Raw genomic sequence first — 22,910 nt, forward strand, 5'->3', positions numbered from 1 at the left:
GAAGTTTTGCCAACAGTATAAATATAATTGTTTTCTTTCTACTGTTGACGGTGAGATGAAGTTTAATTCACGGCGTGTAAATCTCGGTGGAAGCTCCAGAAGGTGGTTCTTTCTAGGGAATCCCAGAACTAACCACTCCAGAAAAAAGGGATTTCCCCGTAAGTTCATCAGGTTTACAGAATGGTATCACCTGGAGCAAGATGACTATAATTTCCAAGAATTATCTGACGTAATTAAGCCTGACAAACTCTAATAAACCAGTTATGAGATCCAGTACTACAGGCTTCTCAGTCACGCAGCGCCGCAGACACCACCATATCACTGCCTCGCAACGGCATGACATGACTTATCGCTTCCTGTAAATGTTTGCTGCAGGGAGCTAACCTTTGATTTACATATTACTATCGCCACCACTACCACCACCATCAGCAGCGCCTACACTGGTGCTACCACAATTCCTGCTCCTACTTAACATGGCTTACCCATATAAGCGGGGAAAAAAAAAAAAAATAAAATAATAATAATGGCTTGTTTATTACCACTTCGATAGCTTTTTAATGCGTTTCACACACGAGGGGAATCTGGATGGAAAAAAATAAACAGAAAGGAACAGGACTAAGTAGCAGAAAGCAAAGTACAGCCATTTCAAACAAAAAACATTGGAAAAAAAAATGATAGTAGGTACCAAGGTTGAGTGCGCACCTCGGGAATTACTGTACAACTATGTAATACCTGCAACTGAAAGTGACAAAGCCAAGAGTCGTTTCCAGTAGTGAGCGGGAGCAAAGTACCTATGACGAGAGGGTGATTCCTACAGCCAGAATAGAAACGTTTGGTTGCTTTATTGTTAGAATTCCTTGCAAATGGCGAGGGTTAGTAAGCCACAGACACGTCCCGGGGCAAGTTGGCGTAAATGGTCTTGTTCAAGTGTAGGAGCACAACTGTTCGCACTAGTCATACTTCTGTTCATTTCTTCTGCGGGCCAATAACACTGGTGCTGTCCAGAAATATATTTACATAACAATATCAGTTTCTAGTCACTCTACGGAACCTTTGTAGAGTCCAGTACTTGTGTTTCTCTACGGAAATTTTGAGATAAATATTGCCAACTATTGGATTTATTTTTGGTTTTGTTTCGACTTGAGAGAGAGAGAGAGAGAGAGAGAGAGAGAGAGAGAGAGAGAGAGAGAGAGAGAGAGAGAGAGAGAGAGAGAGAGAGAGAGAGAGAGGAATGGTTAGTTTTACTCTACATCCCAGCAACTATCACCAAAAGGAATTCCTGGAAAATCACGAAGTAAATATTAAATTTATTTTCAGAGGCGATATGGTTTACAATATTAATTTATAGCACTTCATCTTAAATATAACCCCAGTTTTCCTTCTGCTTATAATAACGCATTAACGAAACAAGAAGTGGAACTCTATCCTGTGCCCAGCAAAACATTAGCACAAGGTCAAATGTCAGTCCAGTCAGGTCTGAAGAAAAATGATCGCCCCTTGCTCAAAACTAAATGGCTCATGAGGGGGCACATCCTCTAGGTTTAGCAAAGCTCAGTAGCAGCAAAAATGGGACAGCAAGCTAAGAATAACCGAGAATGAACTTGGGAGTCATGTCGAGTCATGGTACCTCACACCATGAGAGGTCACATGTCGGGGGCACAGGGCAGAGCTCGTATGACTCGTTATAACAACTAGCAGATTAGCAAGCCCTTGATGGGACACACAGTGACTTGCTGAAATTGCAAATGTCACATTTTGCATATTAAATTCAACAAACTGCCAACATCCCTGAGTAGCAGAGGAGTTCATGGGAGTTGACAGCAGCCAGCAAGCATATCCTCCAGCCTTAGGCACATGCTCGGGTCTGTACATGACTTTAACTATATATATATATTTATATATATATAAATATACAAAATAAATCACAGAATTTGAGCCATAATTACAAAACTTATGAGGAGCCAAGCTGTAAACAAGTAACTGAGCTTTTCATGTATCTAAATGCATATATTTTTTTTTCTATACAATCATTCAGTATTTTGGAAGTGTAGGGAATGCAATTCTCATTTCTACTATGCTATAACACAATAACAATAATATGCAACCAATTGTCACCCTAGCAAACATTACAAAACCATCTGCACTTCCACTTCACATTGTTACTCTTTCCATGTGCACTTTTTACATAGAAAATAAATAAAGAAAGAAAGAGGCAGCATAAACAAGATTAAGGATTTACTCTTGCATGTACACGGTGTCAGCCTGCAGTGTATCCCTTGCTAGGAAAAGACGGCAGGTTGACAGCCAGCATCAACACTTCATTCCAACAAAAAGTAGGTTAGCCTTAGAAAGATCTGCCTTTCGTGCCAGGCTCAAGACACTAGTAGCTGTAGTAAAATCACAAATATCTAATGTTTGGCTCCACTTCTTCAAATTCACTCATTTATAATATATTCTTGATCAGTAACAAAGCCATTGTTTCTATTAACACTGTTAAGGAAGAATTCAGGAGGCATGAGGGACAAATCCTCAATGTTTATCCTTCTTCATCTGCCTCCTTTAGCCAGCGCATGAAGCTCTGGACAGAGGTAATACACACTCCTTTACCCTCCTGCTCCTCAGGGTCCTTGGAGTTCACCCATTCTTCAAAGGCCTCTTCTGACACAACTTCTGAGTCATAAAAGGCATTGAAGCACTTCTCCAGAAGACCTAAAAGAAAGAAAGGAAAAAAAAAAAATATATATATATATATATGAATGAAAAGTGATATTTCTAGTGTGAAAGTAAAGCAGAATAGATTTAATGCACTGCAAGGATAGGGACGGTCACAATTACTTGGTCAGCAAGGCATGAGCTAATTTCTCATGGAACTAGATTCTCAAAGGAATGTCATAATACAGAATGTCTGGTATCTGGAAATACTTTGTACTGGTTCAATATAATTCAAACAATCTGTTACACAAGCTGCAAAATATAAAGAAGTCGGTGCAAACAAGGATCATATGCTAATGATCAGTATAACTGGTTAAACATTCATACAATCCTTCTAGTACAGAGCAATGGCTAACCACTGTACTTTCCAGATACCAAAAACTTAATTAGAATTCTCAAGCAGCTCGAAACATCAAGCTGTTAATTTGGTATGCAATGATTCAATGCAGCCTTTATTCTTGGTAAAACAATTCTATCTCACCTTGAGGATATTGATGCTTTACACATAGGGCTTGGAGGGCATAGATGCACTGCATCTCCAACATTTCATTGCCATCCACATACTTCAGCACCACAGACAGTCTGTTCTTCATCTTCTCCTCAAAATCTTCACTCACACGAATAGAAGAACCATCATTTGAAGCTGCAATGGACAAGGATGGATGAGTGGAACTTTTAAAGATGACACTTGGAAGATGGAATGTCAAATCAGCTTTCCATTTCCTATACTTACTTTACTTGTGTTGAATTACCAGCTCATGAACTACACTTTATCAGATATTGACAACCCTAACAAAGATGGATTTTCTGCACAGCATAAAAAGGGTTGTGAATTTCATGTACAGAATAAATTTTCAGTCAAGAATATTGTACAAACTAGATATCGAATGTTATTACAAATGCAAATTGGAAAACTTACTTGCCGCTTGGCTTTCAACTAAGGCGGTGACCAAGGCACGAATGAATTTGCTGCTCTTGGCATCATTTCCAATATTTGCCTGAGGAACATGAAAAAAAAAAAATAAATAAATAAATAAAAAAATATATATATATATTCAGTGCTCTTCTTACATGTATTACAATATGTTTCACATGTACACATAAACTAACATCACTATGCTAACGATCCAATCAATGAAACTTACATCAATCCATCCAAAGATTTCGTCATTTGATGCTCTCTTGAACAGCTTAAGGAACTCTGACTCCACATTCTGGGGGTTCCAGCCACTATGATTTCCGGTTTTGTTTCTATCAACAGTAAACTCAACTTGCTGTAAGGGGAAATCATAAGCATTCAAGGAGAGGAATGAGAGTAGTTAAAATACAGCAGTGCCTAGGTAATTCTCTTAATCCATTCCAATTCTTATATCAATAAATTTCTCCCAGAAATAAATGGAAAATTATTAAACCATTCCCATACGAGAGACAACACTGCTTGTGGGCAGTCATGACCCTGTCTTGAGGGGTAAATATGGGTAATGTACTGTCATGTTTCTGCCCTATACAAGTTCTAACATGCAAGTCGTTATTCCAAACATAGGTCAAAGGTGCTATAGCAAGCAAATTCTGGTGCGTTCCAACAGGCCATTTACCAAGCTGGACTTATTCCAAAGCTGATGTATAATATACACAAAGTAACAAGATTAGACAATATGCAGTTTGGCTTTCAAATATTTATGCAACATCATACCTCACACCAACAGGACAAGTAACTTACGTGTTTTGTAAGAAATTCATCAATATTGGCACTGGGAGGTAATATAGAAGACCAACTAATACCAGATGAATTCCACAGATCAGAAACTTTATTTGGACTCTGCAAAGCAAATATGGAATCAATAAACATCTCTATGGACTGTCAGAATAGCTAGATATTAAACTTTAAAAAAATCCAGCATCCTTATTCTTCACATACTAAATCAAACAAGAATACCATTACTATAATTTTCTTGCCTTGTGAAATACCACAAGTGCTTACCATAATCATTGCAGCTCTGGATAAGATAGAAGCTAGTATGTGTGCCTTCTTATTTCCAGCATATTGAGCCAAATCTACAAGTCTGTGTATGGACACAGCATTGTCATTGAGACATGGAGCTGAAAAGAGAAGAACGTTTTCAGATAAAGTGCAGATATAAAATTTCACATTAATATAAAAATTTTCACACTTAATAATGTTAAACTAGACTCTCACTAGTACTCACCAAATATTTCACCAAGGTAATCACAAACTTGTGGAATATCTATTAAGAAGTCTTCCACCATCCCCAAATTCTCTTGTGAACTGCAAATCACAATATCATACATAATTAGCTCTGGAATTGTACTAAAAAATCATATCAATATAAATGAAATATAATCAGTACCTAGGGGAAAGAACAGAGGGGATGATTCACATACCCCTCCAAGAGCTGCTCAGCTGTAAGTAGTTTCTCCATAATAAGATCATGGTACAACTGCCCAACCATTTTTCTCTTCTTGGAATCACGATCAAGAACCCATTCCAAAGAAAACTGTACAAAGAACTTCATGGTACCAAGTTCAAACTTCTCCTTTACACACAACTTTGCTTCCTGAAAAGGTAAAAGTTAAATTCTGAGCATTAAACGAGCACAATGGACTAAGCTTCAGATAATACAGAGTAGCTCTTTTTAATTTGCACTCATTTTATTTTCATTATGGATATAGACAAACTCTTACCTCAGGATCACTATTGTGAGTGTATTCATCAACAATTGCAACTGAAATCTTTCGTAGTGCGTCTACATCAACTTGAGCATATCCTCTCAAAGGCTCAGATTCCCGAGATATAGAATTATCCCTCGACTCAGGGCGACTAGTTGATTTACTACGATCTGTAACGGTGGGCATATATATTTAGTCTTCTGTGGAGTAATGGCAAAACTTCTCAATATAAAATCACTGGAAAGATATGCAGAAAATGTAACAATGCCCTTTGAGTTTGAAAATTGATAAAATTCTTGCTTACCAGGAGCAACAAACTTCTTGACAGCTGAGATAGCACTTTCTTTGTCATTTAGTGGTGGCATACTCTTGCTGCCGAAGCTTCCTTGCCGGGCAGGGCCACTGCCAGGAGCCAGACGATTACCCCTATTAGAAAATAAGCATGACAAAATTACTTGCCAAACTCAATTGGAAAAGCATTACAAAAAACCAGAGGTAACCTAACAAAGTCATAAACAATGGAATAACTATGAAGAATATCAGGGAGACTAGTTCATATTATATTGCATAGATAGGAAATTAAACCTGTATAGTTTCTAAATAAATACACTAAAGTCTCTATCGACTCACTAACAATAAAACTTACCCCATTGCGGGAGTGTTTCTCCTGTTATCTCCAGCCAGTGAATTACCACCCATGCTGTCCACCAAAACATTGAAACGATTGCTTTCCTGCTGCTTATTTTCACTGTGGTCTTTCAAACCACCACCAGAACTGCCACGACCCCAATCCCCAAAGTTACTTCTTAACGTTACTTCAGCTGGTACACCAGGCTGTGAAAATAGAAAACAATATTATTGCAGAAACGTATACTTATTCAGCAAGTACAATTATTATTCTTTCCTATTACTTTTCAAAATTAGTATTTTGCTTAACAAATAACAGTAAGAATGCACATATGCAAGTGAAAAAAAAAACTCAAACAATCTAGGATTTTAATGGAGATTAATTACAAATATAAACATGGTATCAATGACAAACCACACTGAAACAAGCAAGAAAAATCCCTTACAACCTCCCAAAATGAGTAACAATACATTCTCTCTCCATTAACTAAGAAAAAGCAAACTTACCCTGCTGAAAGTTTTTAATCGGGAAGAATCAAAGGATGTTCGTCCCTTAGTAGATGCCACTGTGCTCCAACCTTCATCAGACATCTGGGAACCACGGTTATCTCTAATTCGTCTACGATCTCTGTCCCTGTCCCGGTCATCCCGCCGACCTGTGTTTGATGCCAGAGCCATCTGCTGCTCAAACTCTTCTCTTTTCACCTCCTGCAAGAAAATTGCAAAGCATTAGACAAGCACAGTTTCACACCTCTGTAAGTGCACTTCCTACTACAAGGGAGTGATAAAGGTGTAAGGAACCTAAATTCTCTTTTCGTTCAATTCTGGCAGTTATCTCATGTTATGCTGGAAGGGAGAAAACCTGCCTCCCTCTCATGCCATATTTATTACACATGTAGTGTTCTCTGGTAGAGCTCACATAATATACACTTTTTAGAGCAACAGGGGAGGAGGAGGAGGAGGAGGAGGAGGAGGAGGAGGAGGAGGAGGAGGAGGAGGAGGAGGAGGAGGAGGAGGAGAGAGAGAGAGAGAGAGAGAGAGAGAGAGAGAGAGAGAGAGAGAGAGAGAGAGAGAGAGAGAGAGAGAGAGAGAGAGAGAATAAATAATAAATAATAAAATAAATAAAATAATAACAATAGACAGACCAAAGCTCATGAAGTAGCTACACAGTATTTTACCTATTTGTATATAATATCGTATTGCACATATCAATAATAGATTTTGTCTTGCCATCATATGGTGAAAATAGTTAAATTGTGTATATATAAAATTCAAATAGCACTGCTTAAAGAATTGCAGAAGTATAAAAATTCAACTTACCTCTTGAACCTGAGCCTTAGTCTTTGGTTTGTTATCTTCCCTCCTTGGTACCCAGCTATTTTGCCGTAAGTCAATGACGTCCATCATGAGAAATCTCACTCTGGTTACAGTCTGGCGCTCATGAACAATCTTATCCATTACCTTGAAGTACTTGTCCAGTTCAGACTGATGAGAGATGGAATAAAAATATTAATCATTCAGACTAAGTAAGTTAGCATTAGCACCTTATTAGGATAAAATAAATTAAGAGCCTTCTAACTTTGAACGCTTTCACAGTAAAAAAAAAAAAAAAAAAAAAAAAAAAAAAAAAACGCAGACAATTATGAAGAAAGCTATCTCAAAAATCACATGGTACATATACTCTATTGTACTTATGTAATGGAAAATACAAAACATATAAATACACACCATTGCCTTAGGCTGCTGAGCACACTGAGTTTCCAGAATTTTTCCAATAGTTGTTAACAGCTTACAAAGACATTCTAGGGATTCTTCATCTCCTCTTTCTAACAATGTGCCAATAATGCGCATCATAATTGGAGATGTCAACATGCGGAGCTTGTACAGTTCTCCAATAAACCTAATATTTCCTACAGACCGCTTCCTTAGTTTGGTTTCATCATACATGAGCTTTGCCTCTAGCTCTTGCTTCTTCTCAGGCTGTAAGAAAACCAAATTCAATGAGAATTTACTGACATGATTCATTCCTACAATTCAAGTTTCTTGTATTTCATGTTATGTGGTATCCATTTCTTATTTGAAATTATTTCCAAATTAAACACAAATACTTACATCTGAACATGCTTCAATTTCCTTTAATCGTTCTGTTCTGAAGTCATCTGTATTATCCTTCTCAAACTCTTTCTGGCATTTGTTGATAATCAAATTTCTGAATTTCACTTCCTGCTTGCCAGAGTTTGACTCACTGCCATTCCCTCGCACAGACATCAATGAAAGAACTTGGCACATCTGAGCATAGGTTGATGAAAAGCTCTGTTCATCCACAGCCTGTCATAAGAAAAATTAAAATTTTAAGTTGATGCACTAAATAAATTTGCAGGAAGAAAATGGTCTTTACTACAAAAGAAGGTAAACAAATAAAAATCAAGCATGATGCAAATATAAAAAGTTCCTATTTATTTTCTTTTCCCTCCCTATTAATGAAATGAAATTAAAGAGGTGTGCAATTACTTCTTACAAAAAAAAAAAAAAAAAAAAAAAAAAAAAAAAAAAAATGAAGTGGTTTGTGAAATCCTACATTGTGAATTCTGTGTGTGTGTGTGTGTGTGTGTGTGTGTGTGTGTGTGTGTGTGTGTGTGTGTGTGTGTGTGTGTGTGTGTGTGTGTGTGTGTGTGTGTGTGTGTTTACCTAGTTGTACAGGGTTAGAGCGGGGCTCTTAAGTGTCCTGTCTCCATGTCTCAATTTAACCCATTTTTCCTTAAAGTTATGCACATGATTTACTGTAAAAGCTTCATTCAATGCATTTCACTTCTCCAATGTTCTACAGTAAAACCTCAGCTCACGACCATAATTCGTTCCTAAATCCTGTTCGTCGCCCGATTTGTTCGTCCCTTGAATCAATTTTTCCCAAAAGAATGTACTTTTGTCCATAAAACCCATTCCTTTAATGTATGCATGACATGAACAAAATAATTATAGAAAGCCTAAATTGTTTTACTTACCTAAATGATAATAAAATGAATAAAAAAGAAAAGGTTATTTACTTGAGAGACTGGATGTTGATGGCATGATGGAATGAAGGAGAAGAGGATGGGGAGGAAGACAGACAAGATCCGAGAAGACAGTCATGAGAGAGGACTTTGGATGTGCGCAGCGTGCCAGAGCTACACAGCAGCTGTGTAGCGTCACAAGTCAGTGCCGCTATGTGGGGCCCCGTTATAGTGAACATCGGCGTGAGAAACATGGAAAGATTGCCAGTCTTCATCTCTGCCTTTGGAAGACCCTTGCCTGCTGGGGATTGACTTTCTCACGCATGTGGGAGAAAGTTTGGACTTCCAAGAAGGGAAGTTAAAGGTACATGGCCAGGAAGTTCCTTTGATCCTCGGAGGTGATGCTCAGTGTGAGAGGAGCGGGCAGTAGGGCGGTGTTCCTTGCCAGGCGAGCGAGGAAACAGCTGCGATGGATGTGCCACACTCTGCAGTACCTGGACATGGCCAGAATGATGATGCCAGCAACGCTGAGAGCCACCAGAGCAGCGAGGATAACGCCGAGGAAGCTACAGGAGAGCGCAGCGGTAACATCACCATGCCCAGGAAAAACAGGAGAAAATTGTGGTGGCGCGGAGATAATATTATGTAATATTATTCGTATGTTCCTGTTTCTTTTTTCTTTTGTGCTTATGTTTTGTTTTATTGTTGTGTGATAGCCGGGTTGGCTATCACACAAACGGTTCGCCAGCAGGCGAGCCGTTTAACCGCGTTCGTCCCCTGGGTCGATATATTGACAAGTTTTTTGGTCGTCTCCCGAATTGTTCGTCCCTAGAGACGTTCGTCAAGCGAGGTTTTACTGTATGTGGAAAACTGCATTTTCTAATATCCTTCACACACTGCCTCATCCTGATCTTACATGTTCTCTTGTCCTTCTATCTTGTCACCAGTACCAGGTCTTCCTTGTCTATCTTTTTCAATGACTTTGACTATCTTGTACATCGTTATTAGGTCTCCTCGTTCTCTTCAATCTTGTAAGGTTGGTAGTCCTATTTCCTCCCGCTGCTCTAATCTTATATCTTTTTTAGAGCTCAGACCACACCACAGCTACATATTCCAACTTTGGACGTATCATGCTTGTGATATTTTTTTTTTCCATTTTATCTTTGTTCATGGATTGAAATGCCACTCTTACATTAGTCAACATTTTATATGATAATCCAAATATTTGTGTGTGTGTGTGTGTGTGTGTGTGTGTGTGTGTGAGAGAGAGAGAGAGAGAGAGAGAGAGAGAGAGAGAGAGAGAGAGAGAGAGAGAGAGAGAGAGAGAGAGAGAGAGAGAGAGAGAGAGAGAGAGAGAGAGAGAGAGTTAATAATACAAAGCACTTAGAAACCAAACATCAACATTAAACATGAGATAGTTTACACTCACCTTTTCAAAAATTAAGTCAATAACAGCAGATAACCTTTCTGTAGTGTTGATGGGCATCGTTTTCACTGTATCTACTAGCTTTCCAAACTTTTCAGGAGTAAGCTTATTGAGGATACCTTTCATGACTTTCAGCACCTGAAAAATATATAAAGTTAATCAAATGTTTTTATATAGAAGAAAAATTTCAAGCAATACATGTACTACGAACCCTCATAATTTGACTTTCCTAACAATATTTACCTGAATGTCATCAGATGAAGAACTGCTTTCTTTGAGGGAAGGCTTCCATGCATTTTCTGTAGTTTTGAGTTTTGGTTCTCGTCCAGTGGATTGGATGATGATGATTTTGCCTCCTCGTCCACTAGTACTTCGAGGAACTGGTGCACCTGGCTCCCGTCCTCGCTGACTGCCACGACTAACCATTCTAGGTTGCTGTTAACATAGTTTTATTTATTGATTTTCCCCCTTTCATCAAGACTAGGATCCTCAATAAACAACTGTAACATAGATAAAAGCTCCAGCAACTTTTTACTTTAACTTACAGCAAAACACCACATGTGCACATTTATCAAAATATAGGCTTCATACATTTAACAAGTACTATATGGAAGATAGAATCTTAATAATTTACTGTCAACATATACAACAGTAGTCTCCAATAAATCATGTGAAGCAAATTCTTCTAAACTATACCACAATCACAGCAAAATTTCATAAATGCATCTAGTAATACAAAATTATGCACATATATGCTTCTTTTATAAAGCTTAAAGATCTCTTCCTTAACTGAGCTGCATTATCAATCAGTGCCAATTCTGGAAAAAAGTACGAATTAACCTCTCTCAAGCATCATAATTCTTGCAATTATCTGAAAGCTTCAATAAATAAAGGAAGAAATGGTAAAAAAAAAAAAAAAAAAAAAAAAAAAAAAAATCCTCACAATAGATTGAATATGCAAACAAATTCAGTTAAGAAACTTAAATGAACATCCAAGAACAACCATTAACTAATATCCAGCTTTACTTTGAAACTTCAAACATAAGAAAATCTTTCAAGTTGAGTGATGCACACAAAGCAGAGCTAGGAATGTGTGAATTTCTTGGGAGCAAAGAAAGCCAGCTGATTAGCAGTTAACACATTTTCCTTTCATGTCATTGCTGTTGGATATGTTTTGAATAATTGATAAATGCTCTTCACAACAAGAATGCTTTACCTTGTTCCCCAGACTAGACTTGACATAGTCAGGAATGAAGTCAGGTCCACTACCACCCCTTGGGTCAAAGCTCTTGGTCTGAAAGGGAAAATACAACCATCATGAATTAGGTTATTTGATGAAAACAGATTTTTCAATTAGTCATTAGGCGAAAATTCCCATCAGATGTTCCTGTCTCACAGTGACAGACCTGCACATGTTATATTATACATGAAATTATTCTTTGAATAGATTTCACCTAATACTATGGTCAATCTACCTAACAATCATCTTACTGGATATTCAAATGTATCAAAATCCCATAAGCACCAGAAATAAACATTACCTAAACAATAAAGTTATTTTGCTAATTTTTTTTTCTATTCAAGACTTTTCACAAGCTTATCCAAGATCAATATAATTGAAATAAAAAAAAAATGGTGATGGTTTCAAAGAAATCCCTTATTATACTTTGACAGTAAGGCTAAACTATATTCTTCTGGTTCAAAATCCCAAATATATAACTACAATCATAAAGTAATTACCCTTCCAGGTCCATCTCGCACCACCTCCAGGTTAGGCAGAGATTCAGGCTTTTTCAGAGACAGAGGATTATTCTGGAGCTCCAAAAGAAATCTTCTATCATACTGCCGTTTCCCATCTGGATTAACTGGACTCCACTGATCTGAAACAACAATTTCAAACCCAAAGAAAAATTAATTATCTATGTTAATATCAAAATGGATCCGACATATTTGGAACAAGTATAACACTACTAGCAATAACAAACAATAAATAAATATCTTACCTTCTTTGTAGCTATATTTCAACTGTGGACCATCTTCCTTCTTCTCTTCATTGTCTCCTTCTTCTTCCTCAACAGCCTCCTCCTTTTCTTCATGTACATTGTTAACTTCACATTCAACATTATTAACTTCCTTCTCCTTTGAGTCTCTCTTTGCCTCTGCCTCATCACTGGTGGCTGCTGGGGAAGCTGCTGCTGGAGGGGAAGGCTCCTTCACAGGTGGTGGTGAGGGGGAGGTCTTCTGGGGTGGCGTTGGCTGGGACTTCACCTGAGTAGGAGGTTCTGGAGTCTTTTCTTTCTTTTCCTTTTCTTTGGTATTCTGAACTTGGACAGTGAATTTACTGATTGGTTGCTGGACAGGTGGTGGTGGTGTTGACTTCTGTGGCTGTGGTTGGAGCGGTGGCTGTTGTGGTGGAGCAGCACCTTCATCCACTGTGTCCTGAGCTGGCTGGGCAGGTTCTTCACGTGGGCCCTTCCCGCGCTTGCCTGTTGAAAGCAGTTACATTTTATCTACATTGAAGTTATTTATCCTAATGACCTGTCAAAAAACAGCATGCTTATTATCTAAGAAGTACCTTAAATGCAAATCAATTTTCACTTTTCTACTACCAACAACCAATACCTAGTTAGTTTTTAATGACCAAGATATTTCACCAGTTTTTTTAATGTGCTGAATCCATAACAATAACAATTTACCTATTGCGATAGCAACTTAAGCATAAAGTGGCTTTACAGTCATTAATTATGTAGCATCCCTAATGCTGCCTCTTAAACTGCAGCAGGATTGTCTTATGCATTTATGCTTCAGTCAGCTGTGTTAATAAACCATGTTGAATGTCATTACAGATATCGCAGCTCAAAGTTACATTACCTACCAGATTCAATACACCAAAAAGTGAGACATTTAGTAAAAATGTGTAACCTATTACAACCCAAACAAATGTCTGATACATAATATACCTTATTAAGTACTATTGGTAAGAGGAAGCTTCCCTCAAAATACTAAACCCTAGACAAAAAAAGTACATAAGAGTTACCCAGAAGTGAGAGAGAAATGTCTTGATACCTCCCACTTAACAGAAGTCAAGTTGTAGGAAGATGGAAATACAGAAGCAGGTCGGGAGTTCCACAGTTTACTAGAGAAATGTATGAATGATTGAGAGTACTGGTTAACTGTTGTATTAGAGATCTGGACAGAGTACAGGTGACAGGAAGAAAGCCTTATGCAGTGAAGCCGCAGAAGGGGAGGCATGCAGTTAGCATGAAAATAGTGATAAAAGATAGCAAGAGATGCAACATTCCTATTTCTTTAAACATCTAATCATCAACTACATTTCTTGTGCCAACAGAGTGACATCTCTCCAAATTCAAAATACAAAAGTTCTAAAAACTAAACAATAGAAAATATGAACCAGCTAGTGTGTGTGTTTCACTGTTTGATCTGATGCAGTCTCTGACGAGACAGCCAGACGTTACCCTACAGAACGAGCTCAGAGCTCATTATTTCTGATCTTCGGACAGGCCTGAGACCAGGCACACACCACACACTGGGACAACAAGGTCACAACTCCTCGTGTGTGTGTGTGTGTGTGTGTGTGTGTGTGTGTGTGTGTGTGTGTGTGTGTGTGTATATATGTGTATGTGTGTATATATATATATATTAACTGACACAGTAACAATTACTGATTAATTGCAAATTACTATTACACAAAATATGCAATACTGCCAGTACTTGAAACAGTTCCTTGCTTATCTATTATTCTGCTTACAAAGTCTGCACTTGACTTTTTATGATATGTGATTCATAATCCACTATCTTGATAACGTGGGGGATAACTTCAATGATAAAAAGCATGTGCCAGTTACAAGGCAGCAGACATTTGGCACAGTGTCAGCTGGAGGCCTGCTGTGGCTACCATGATATTTCTGGACACCACCTCTTCCTCCACCGCCACCACAACCTCATAGACTGCAACTACATTTTCACTCAACAATACACAACCAATGCGATAGGAACACTCCACATTCTATTGGAAAAAACATATGGTCTTGTATAATTACACACGCACGGTTTATTCGACACACACACTTGGCCAGAAAAAGTGGCACAGATAAATTCAAGGTAGTGCAAAATTTATACTATTATCACTACGTATGTCTCCAAGACAAGTGTTCTCGAATGAACTCGTCACACCACCACCATTCCTCCCACGGGGCACGAAGTCACGTAGGCATGGCAAACACCATCAAAAGTTCAGACCAGACACGTGGGGGACTAACACCGGAATATTCTTCGCAAGAGAATTAGCTACTGGTATGATACTTCACCATAGGCTCACTATCAAATTGGTGGTCACAGCTGTGGTCCAATGATTACTTGTGCACGTGAAAGCTCACTTACCATGCCTGTCTCTGCTCTTCCTGCCTTGGTATCTATGTTTACTTGACTCTCGACCATGCCCACCAGCAGGCCGGTCACTCTTGGGTAACGTGCGGGTGTGATGTTTCATCCCGGGACTCTCCACGCTAGACGATTTACGGTTAGGAGTATCTCTATCCATGATAAGTGTCGTCAAGTCAAGTTACACAAACGTAGGATGCTTGATGGCCACGGCCACCACATGGCGCACTAAATGATGGAAATCTCACACGGTCACCCTGTCGCCGCCACCTTCACCACGACCACCACCATGGCTCCCACTGCACCACCACAACCACACCCTAACCGTTCACTGGACTCTACCAACAACCCCACCACCATCACCGGTCATCCTGCATGACTAATAGGATGCATTTACAAATTCAAATAAACGATTTACGACCATCACAAATGACCATATTACGCTTAAAATTTATCATCTGAACAAGACAACACTTAAAATACAACAAGGAACCACGAACACGAAGTAAAGCACATTGTAAATGGGGAGCAGCAGCACCACCAGACTGGCAACAACGCTCGCCTCATGTTCTCGTACCGCACACCAGGCAACCCTCACGTGACTCTCCACATAATTATACAACGTACATTTTCAAGTATATGAACTTTGTGAACATAGTCAGTAATACAGAGTGGAATATTTGGTGTGTAACATCATGAAGGTCTGTGGCGGTGGGTTTGGGGATGCATGTGGGCTGGCATACCTCAAAGCCCCCACCACCGCCTCCACCACAACCTGCGTCCTCCCACACCAAAGCAGTTGCCACTCTCACCTACCATTCATGGTAAATTAACAGCGATGAACGTTAAGGCCACAATTCCGGTACACATGTGAAATCCCTTGCAAAAAAAATGCGAGTACAGGCAGGAATGATTTACGTGCTGCTACAACCCTAACATTTCAGTACGTTAACGTGGCATTCTTAAGAACATGGCTATCAATGAAACATTTCCTAATTTGCGATACACGGACAAGTCTGCGCCATTCTCTTTTCCTTCTCTCTCTGAAGCTAACAAGGGCGCGCGGGACATCTTACAAAACTTTCTGACGCCTAGCAGCGAGAGTTGTCTAGTCACAACTATTTGCAGTGCAAGACGGGAGATGTTCCCCACCGGGGGTATCATCACACTTGAACCAAGGACTCCTAACCCTGCTGGCCATGATAACACAAGCAAGGACACTTCTCGGTCGTCTTTATCACTGATAGCTCTGTTCTGATGACATGAATGATATTCCCACAAGCTACGCACCACCAAACGCATTATATATATATATATATATATATATATATATATATATATATATATATATATATATATATATATATATATATATATATATACACACACACACACCAGTGGTGCTCACAGCCATAAGGTAATAGCTTGCTGCAGAAGCCGACAGAGGGCCGGGTAGGGATGAGCCACGTGGGTCCAAATCAAACATGGCGCAGACATCCAGCTGTTTAGCTGCTCACAGCGCTTAATGACAATCTCAATTAGCAACTCCATAAAATATTGAAACGTAGATATAGTACATAAATGTTAACATTTGTTGGCGATGTAGAAAGCACCATTAGAATACTTTCTGGCACCTTTAATCTATAAATAACGAAGCACCAACAATGGTATTCGTCATAACTGGATAAAGGCCAAATATTCGGCCGCCCACCGGCAATCCCTCGTGTACAAGGATCTTTGGAGTCGTCCATTCCAACAGCACTCTGCACTCTCACTAGGCCTCTGCTGGCAGGTAAGCTGATGATGGACCCTGGGTGCGCTCCTCGCGATAAGACAGGTGCACCAATCCCGGAGCAGTATCCAGCTGTGCTAGGGTAACACCACAGCTGGAAGTCTTGCATCGCTTAACTAATCACCAATTGCCAAAACCGCACCACTTGATGAATACCTTAGCCTCCCGAGGTTTAATCACTTAAATAACATCTGGCAAGAAGTCCTGCATTGCTTAACTAATCACCAATTGCCAAAACCGCACCACTTGATGAATACCTTAGCCTCCCGAGGTTTAATAACTTAAATAACATCTGGCAGTCACCCAATCCTTACTTTTTAACGTTAACCCCATTACCGATTTCACCTTGAATGGCAGACCGTGTCGTCATACTGAAGCATGCAATGACTGGACAGACGTCTGGGTATACAGTGGGTACTACAATCCCGTATAAGTGTGAAGGTTCAGGAAAGTGGCAAGCATGGATGCCTAAACTGGCAAGTGGCAACGCTTGCAACATCCCAGAACTAACGGTACAGGCGGCACAAACTTTCTCCGGACCCCACTGGTCTCAAGCGAAAACCTCCAAACCACAGGTGTTAAAAACATCCAATTTATAACAATGTATCGCTAGGTGAAGCAAGATTCGCGACCACTGAAACGTCCTTCTCCGGCCACACAACACTAAGTACGCTTCACAGTCCACGTTATATTTACAAAAGCCTCAGAAATTTTGCCGTAACTTGTTGAACACACGTCACAATAATAGCCTTAGTGTTACGTGGGGACGTTTGTACTTACGAGCCATGTCTGACTTCTATGGTCACATCGTCAGTCTTCAGAAGTTTGTTCTTCTTCTCACCCCACACAGGTTTGATTTCATCACTACACCTCTTATATTTGCCATTGCAGACACAACGCAACTATCACACGAATTCACGAGGTATTCGTTTCATGATATCGCAGTACACACAACACAGCACGAACACATCAGCTGCAGCTCGCAGCACACCAGCGCCAGCTACACAACACAGGAGCCGGTCTTCACCGAGCTGGAATGTGGAGTGGCTCACGGCTTAAGACCGCCGGCCCGACTCCCCCGCCGCTCCTCTCCCCCCACCGGACTCGCCCAGTCAACCAGCCTGCCTGCCTGCCTTGCTGGCTGGTTGCCAGAACCCAGACGGCTGGCGGAATAACTAGTCAACATTTTCGTTATATTTTCCATGATACAATTGTTATGAACAAGTCAATAAGATGTTAAAGAAAAAAAAAAAATGTTTAAATTGCCTCTCTTCATATGCACACGATAAACATGCGATGCATATAATCTTATCTCGCGATGATTCACGTAGCGTTGGATGTCCCTAGTGAGGAGATCCATACACTCATTTCCCACTAAATACTTGAGCTCAACTAAATGGTGATGAGTGGGTGGTGAGCGGAGACTTCAGGCAGCAGCAGCACCCGGTGACCTACAGTGGTAGTAAAAGCTGCTGTTGATCCAATTACCTGTCGCGGCCCAAGGCTTCACTCTCCACCCTAGCCGACAAAGTGTATCTACGTTAGGAAACGATGAACTTGGATCTTTAAAGAAGGGCAACTCCCCATTGGAGCTTTACGTTAGTAATACTCCAATGCAATACATAGTAATCATCATAAATCCACAGCAACATGCATTTTATCTTGCCCACATTGTGGGCAAGATAAAATGGAAAAATAAATGGAACGAATGTGAACATGCGCCATCTTTTCCATTTCTCGTCTCCTTATAATTATTCAAGTTACAATACAAATCCATCCGCTTTGCCGCCTAGCAGTTCACCAAGCCGTGCCTATGACGAGTTAAAGCAGAATAAAGCACCCTGATCTGAGTAGATGTATGGCATCAATGGAGTCTGTCATTTATGTCTTATTCCTTACTATTCCCCTTTGAACTTCCGGAGACGGGCCATGAGGCCGACCTAATTTCCTACCAGCCCAAGACAGGGTGAGAGAAAGCTTTGTAAACGGAAACATAGCCTAAGACGTAGCGCAACCTAAAAATTACGTTATCATTACAAAACTCATATGTAATTTTTGTACCACGTAACAATGTTAAAACCATTAATTTAACTCAAGAATCCTTCAGGATACTGAGCAGCATTTTATAGAACTAAGTCTTCAAATAATTTACATTGCTGAAGCACAAGCTACTTGAACTTCAAAGCATTCTCCTTGATACACTAATGACGTTCAGAACAAAAAAGTCACAACTTTCAAGAACATTAAGTCTGTAATCACCATTAGAACACCAGCCTATTCCCAAGAATACTCCAAAAGCATCTGTCTGAATCAACCTTTATACCAATCTACTGTACTTACAGAACAAACATCCATCATTACCAGCCTTAATATTAACTATCACGTTCCACCACACCCAAACAACCTGGCAGAGGCCATTAGTCACAAAATAAAACCCAGGTTACAATGCATACAAAGGAAATGGAACCTAACACAAGAAAGCCAACTGAACCCTTATTGTTATCCTCGGTGCAGACTTAGGGTTTTGTGTGGGAAGCCTTGCAGGGCTGTCATTCTGTGCCACTGGTCCAGATTCCACGGTGCTCAAAAGAAGCACTGCAAGAAATTTCTGTACAGCAAAATACTTCAATAGTTTTTGAACTATAAAAAAAATACCATTTTTTTTTTATCTAAGATTGGAGCAGAACAAAACTAACACTGTTGAATACCTTTAAAAACTATTTCTCTACCAACTCACACTATTTTCAGACAAGTATCCCCCTCTTCTACAATGATATTTAACTGTCTCCCTCATCTACAATGGGCATCCTTAATCCGTCGTTTACTTGTAATCTAAAGTGAAACTTCACATCTCATTTTCTAGCTAAAATAGCTTCTATGAAGTTAGTCCTTTCAAGTTGTCCCTGTCAGTTTTTCTCACTGCCATGTTGCACCTCTTGTTATCTTCTAACACTATTTTCATGCCAACTGCTCTTCTGACATTGCTAATTGTATGCCTCTCCTTCTGTGGCTTTGCTGCTCTCACCCATATTGTCTGCCTCTCTAAATGCACAAGTTAATCAGTATTCTTAATCATCCATCCTTTTCTCTGGTAAACTCTGGAATTCCCTGCATGCCTTTTTTTTATTACTAGTGTTGTTACCCTTGGCTAGTTCCCATCCTACAAATAAATATAGAAAAAATGTATCTTCAATGGTATGCTAGAAATTGTTGTAAGCCTTCGATTATTGACCAATTCTTGAGCTTGTACATCTAAAGCCACGGTTACACTAATCAACATAAACCTTGAACTCCAATAACAGGGTTGGACAATCATATCTTTGAGCGAATGGTTAGACACACTCCTGAGCGTCCAAATATGATCTGCCTGTGACTGCCGACCTCATAGCCTACTACAAGGCAAATAGCTTCCTTCCCGCTGTCCTGATCTTACCATATGAAGGTCTATAACATAAATACTCTAGAGAGAAAAAAAAAAAAAAAAAAAAAAAAAATCATAAGCAACGACAAGTCATGTTGCCTACCACGTGGCGGGGCATTTAAAGAGACCTTTAAAGTGCGTAAATAAAGGCGATTTACACATACAAGCAATTAAGATAGGAACTTGCCGTTTTCATAGAAAACTAGAAATTTCAAGGATAACAATAGTATTAATAACTCAATTTTGAGGTTTGGGTCCAAAAAGAGGGAGTAAATAACCTGACTAGGCCACTCCATTGAGACGAGGTGGGGACGCAAAGCACCAGCGTGTTCGAAAATGGAGCCAAAAGAATGGTAGTCAAATGAGAATTGGGTGATTGATATTTAATAACATGATACTCTTCTAATCATATTTCAATGCTTTTATTGTACTTAAACGTCTTGAACAAAAATTTAATGTCCAAGTTTTTTTCTTTCTATATATTGTAAATTTCCTTGTCAAATAACATAGTTCGTCAATTGTTTATCTTTGGATGTTCGTCTTCGGACAAAACCAACCGTATCTCTTTGACTCTCGTCTCACCAAGGATCTATTGGATTCCGTCAAACATTGGACCAAATCCAACAAAACTGACTACTGTAACCGCAGCTTAAATAGGAGTGCTGAAGATTCTAGAAGTGCTAGTGTAGACCTGAAGCTTAAAAGTGGTACCAAAATTTGTAAGCAAGTATGGCACACTTCCATAAATCTCCCCATTTTGTGTTCAGCATCTTTGGCTCATCTCAAAAGCTGCTAATATCTCAGTAGTGTTTGTAGTGTCAGTCAAATCAATAGTTTTTGTATGTTTGGTTAAAGTCTACAGCAGTAATTGCATTGTTTACTTTGTAGGATACTTTTTCAATGCTTCTTACTTGTGAACGAATATTCTCATTAAGATATCTTGAGAGATTTCCGAGGTCCATATTCTTTTCTCGATCGGCTGGTGCGTTTGTTGTTTGTATTCTTTAGAGGTACCTTTCAGCCTTCTCAGACCATCTTCAGGAAAGATGATCTCTCAAGATATCTTAATGAGAATATCCGTTCACTAGTAAGAAGCATTGAAAAAACATCCTACAAAGTAAAAAAAAATGCAATACTTATATATATATATATATATATATATATATATATATATATATATATATATATATATATATATATATACACATAAATTATGAAAAGAATACAGAAACATTTGCAAGTAGACCTACTGTCTAACCCAAGCATCATAACATGCAATTTTTTTTTTTTATTAATCCTGTACCTAAGGGTGATTGATAGTAATGCAGTCTGAACACGTGACTATCTGATCAATATTCAGAGATTGCTGGCTTAACAGTAGTCAAGTAAAGCATTCTTATGGGTTCTGAAACTACATACTTAAAAACAGCCAGTGTTGATTTGTCTCATTCTAGCTTAACATGCTGTGTGCACATACTAGAAGCTTACCAGTAAAAAAAAACTGCAATTCATCTACACTAACTTAAATTGCCTAAAAAGCTCATTAACATTTCCAAAAACTTAATGTTGCCACAAGCTCAACATGAAGAGCAACCCCACATCATACAAAATCCACAAGACAATGTACACATCTGTAATAGGCATCTTAAATATATATAAAAACATATACAGGTAGGCCTAAACTAGTTGTATAACTAAGAGTGAAGGCATGTATAGCCGTAAATAAGGGTCAGATGTCGCTGTGTGGGAACTTTCGTCACCCGCTAGCCCTAACGTCCCGTCGTAAAAGCTTACCGCCGATTCAGCTCGCTAGGCCTTAGCATCCCATTGGTAGGTGGTAATGTATGTCATAGTTAGGAAGCTCCGTGACTGGATCGTTACTTTCGGTCGACGTCATTACTGTGTTAACGACGACGACACTATAGGATGCGACAGTACAAACTGTTCAGTTAGAACTGATTCCCACTGGCTACCATTCCACTCAGACATAGCCGTTACACGAAGACTTAAGTACTGACGGTAATACAGAGAAAGTTAGTGAAAAACAGAGTGACAGAGAGAGTAAGTTTACCGCGGTCGTGTCAACATTGTTGCCCTTATAAGAAATGTATTTTGTTAATAAAAGACAAAAAGAAGACTCATCTTATTCACCCAGAACCACACCATAAAGAAATGAATAACTAATTCTTGCACGAAATTTGCTGGGACCAACTGAGAAAAGAAAGACAAACTACTAACTCTATTACACACACAATACAACACTAGTAACACATCTGTGCAACCACATGATGTATCAAAATGACAACCTGACAGTATGCAGCTTGGTATGAATCTACCACACTGGAGCACCTTGCAGAATCAACTATCACTCTCTTTGTTGTGCTGGCATTTGTCAAATTGCTCTTATATTGGAATTACACTTAAACTCCTTGAAGTCTCATTCCTCTAAGCATGTCATCCCATGATTTTAAATTATCTAAGTTTAATTTAGTAAAGGTAGAATATGAAAGAAGACAAGATAAAATTGATTAGTAAAACACATGACAAAAGACATACCTTCCTTCAGTGGAAATCCATAGAATACAGACCACCATGGACATAGATACTGATATACCAACTCCAAAGATGTTATGAAAGTGGAGTGAACCTAACCAATGACTTATATACAAATAATAGTTCAAAACTTTACATATCTAACCATAAATATCCCAGGGGAGTGGCAGACCAGTCTACATTAATTAGAATTTGATGCATGTAGTCAGGGCTGAATCAATAGGAGCTTTAAAAGGTTAGATAAATTCATGGATGGGGGAAGATAGATGGAATTAAGTAGATTAAGCACACTGGGACTGC

At 39.1% G+C, this 22,910-nt stretch overlaps 1 protein-coding gene across 1 annotated transcript in view; it reads right to left on the minus strand.

Annotated features, from left to right (window-relative positions):
- Positions 1 to 1,294: 1,294 nt before the first annotated feature.
- Positions 1,295 to 22,910, minus strand: part of LOC123507014 (eukaryotic translation initiation factor 4 gamma 3-like) — a 65,105-nt gene continuing 43,489 nt past the window's right edge. The window contains exons 11-30 of the mRNA XM_045259511.1: positions 12,447 to 12,929; positions 12,184 to 12,323; positions 11,660 to 11,737; positions 10,687 to 10,878; positions 10,447 to 10,581; positions 8,140 to 8,355; positions 7,756 to 8,007; positions 7,348 to 7,512; positions 6,535 to 6,735; positions 6,047 to 6,234; positions 5,705 to 5,826; positions 5,416 to 5,570; positions 5,116 to 5,288; positions 4,920 to 4,999; positions 4,694 to 4,812; positions 4,433 to 4,531; positions 3,858 to 3,986; positions 3,632 to 3,710; positions 3,194 to 3,355; positions 1,295 to 2,709 (exon numbers count right to left, since the gene is read on the minus strand). Coding sequence (XP_045115446.1) covers positions 2,537 to 2,709; positions 3,194 to 3,355; positions 3,632 to 3,710; positions 3,858 to 3,986; positions 4,433 to 4,531; positions 4,694 to 4,812; positions 4,920 to 4,999; positions 5,116 to 5,288; positions 5,416 to 5,570; positions 5,705 to 5,826; positions 6,047 to 6,234; positions 6,535 to 6,735; positions 7,348 to 7,512; positions 7,756 to 8,007; positions 8,140 to 8,355; positions 10,447 to 10,581; positions 10,687 to 10,878; positions 11,660 to 11,737; positions 12,184 to 12,323; positions 12,447 to 12,929 — 3,341 coding nt within the window. The 3' untranslated portion in view covers positions 1,295 to 2,536. The remainder of the gene's footprint in view (positions 2,710 to 3,193; positions 3,356 to 3,631; positions 3,711 to 3,857; positions 3,987 to 4,432; positions 4,532 to 4,693; positions 4,813 to 4,919; positions 5,000 to 5,115; positions 5,289 to 5,415; positions 5,571 to 5,704; positions 5,827 to 6,046; positions 6,235 to 6,534; positions 6,736 to 7,347; positions 7,513 to 7,755; positions 8,008 to 8,139; positions 8,356 to 10,446; positions 10,582 to 10,686; positions 10,879 to 11,659; positions 11,738 to 12,183; positions 12,324 to 12,446; positions 12,930 to 22,910) is intronic.

This window comes from Portunus trituberculatus, chromosome 21 (assembly GCF_017591435.1).
Source record: "Portunus trituberculatus isolate SZX2019 chromosome 21, ASM1759143v1, whole genome shotgun sequence".
NCBI classification, from domain to species: Eukaryota; Metazoa; Arthropoda; class Malacostraca; order Decapoda; family Portunidae; genus Portunus; species Portunus trituberculatus.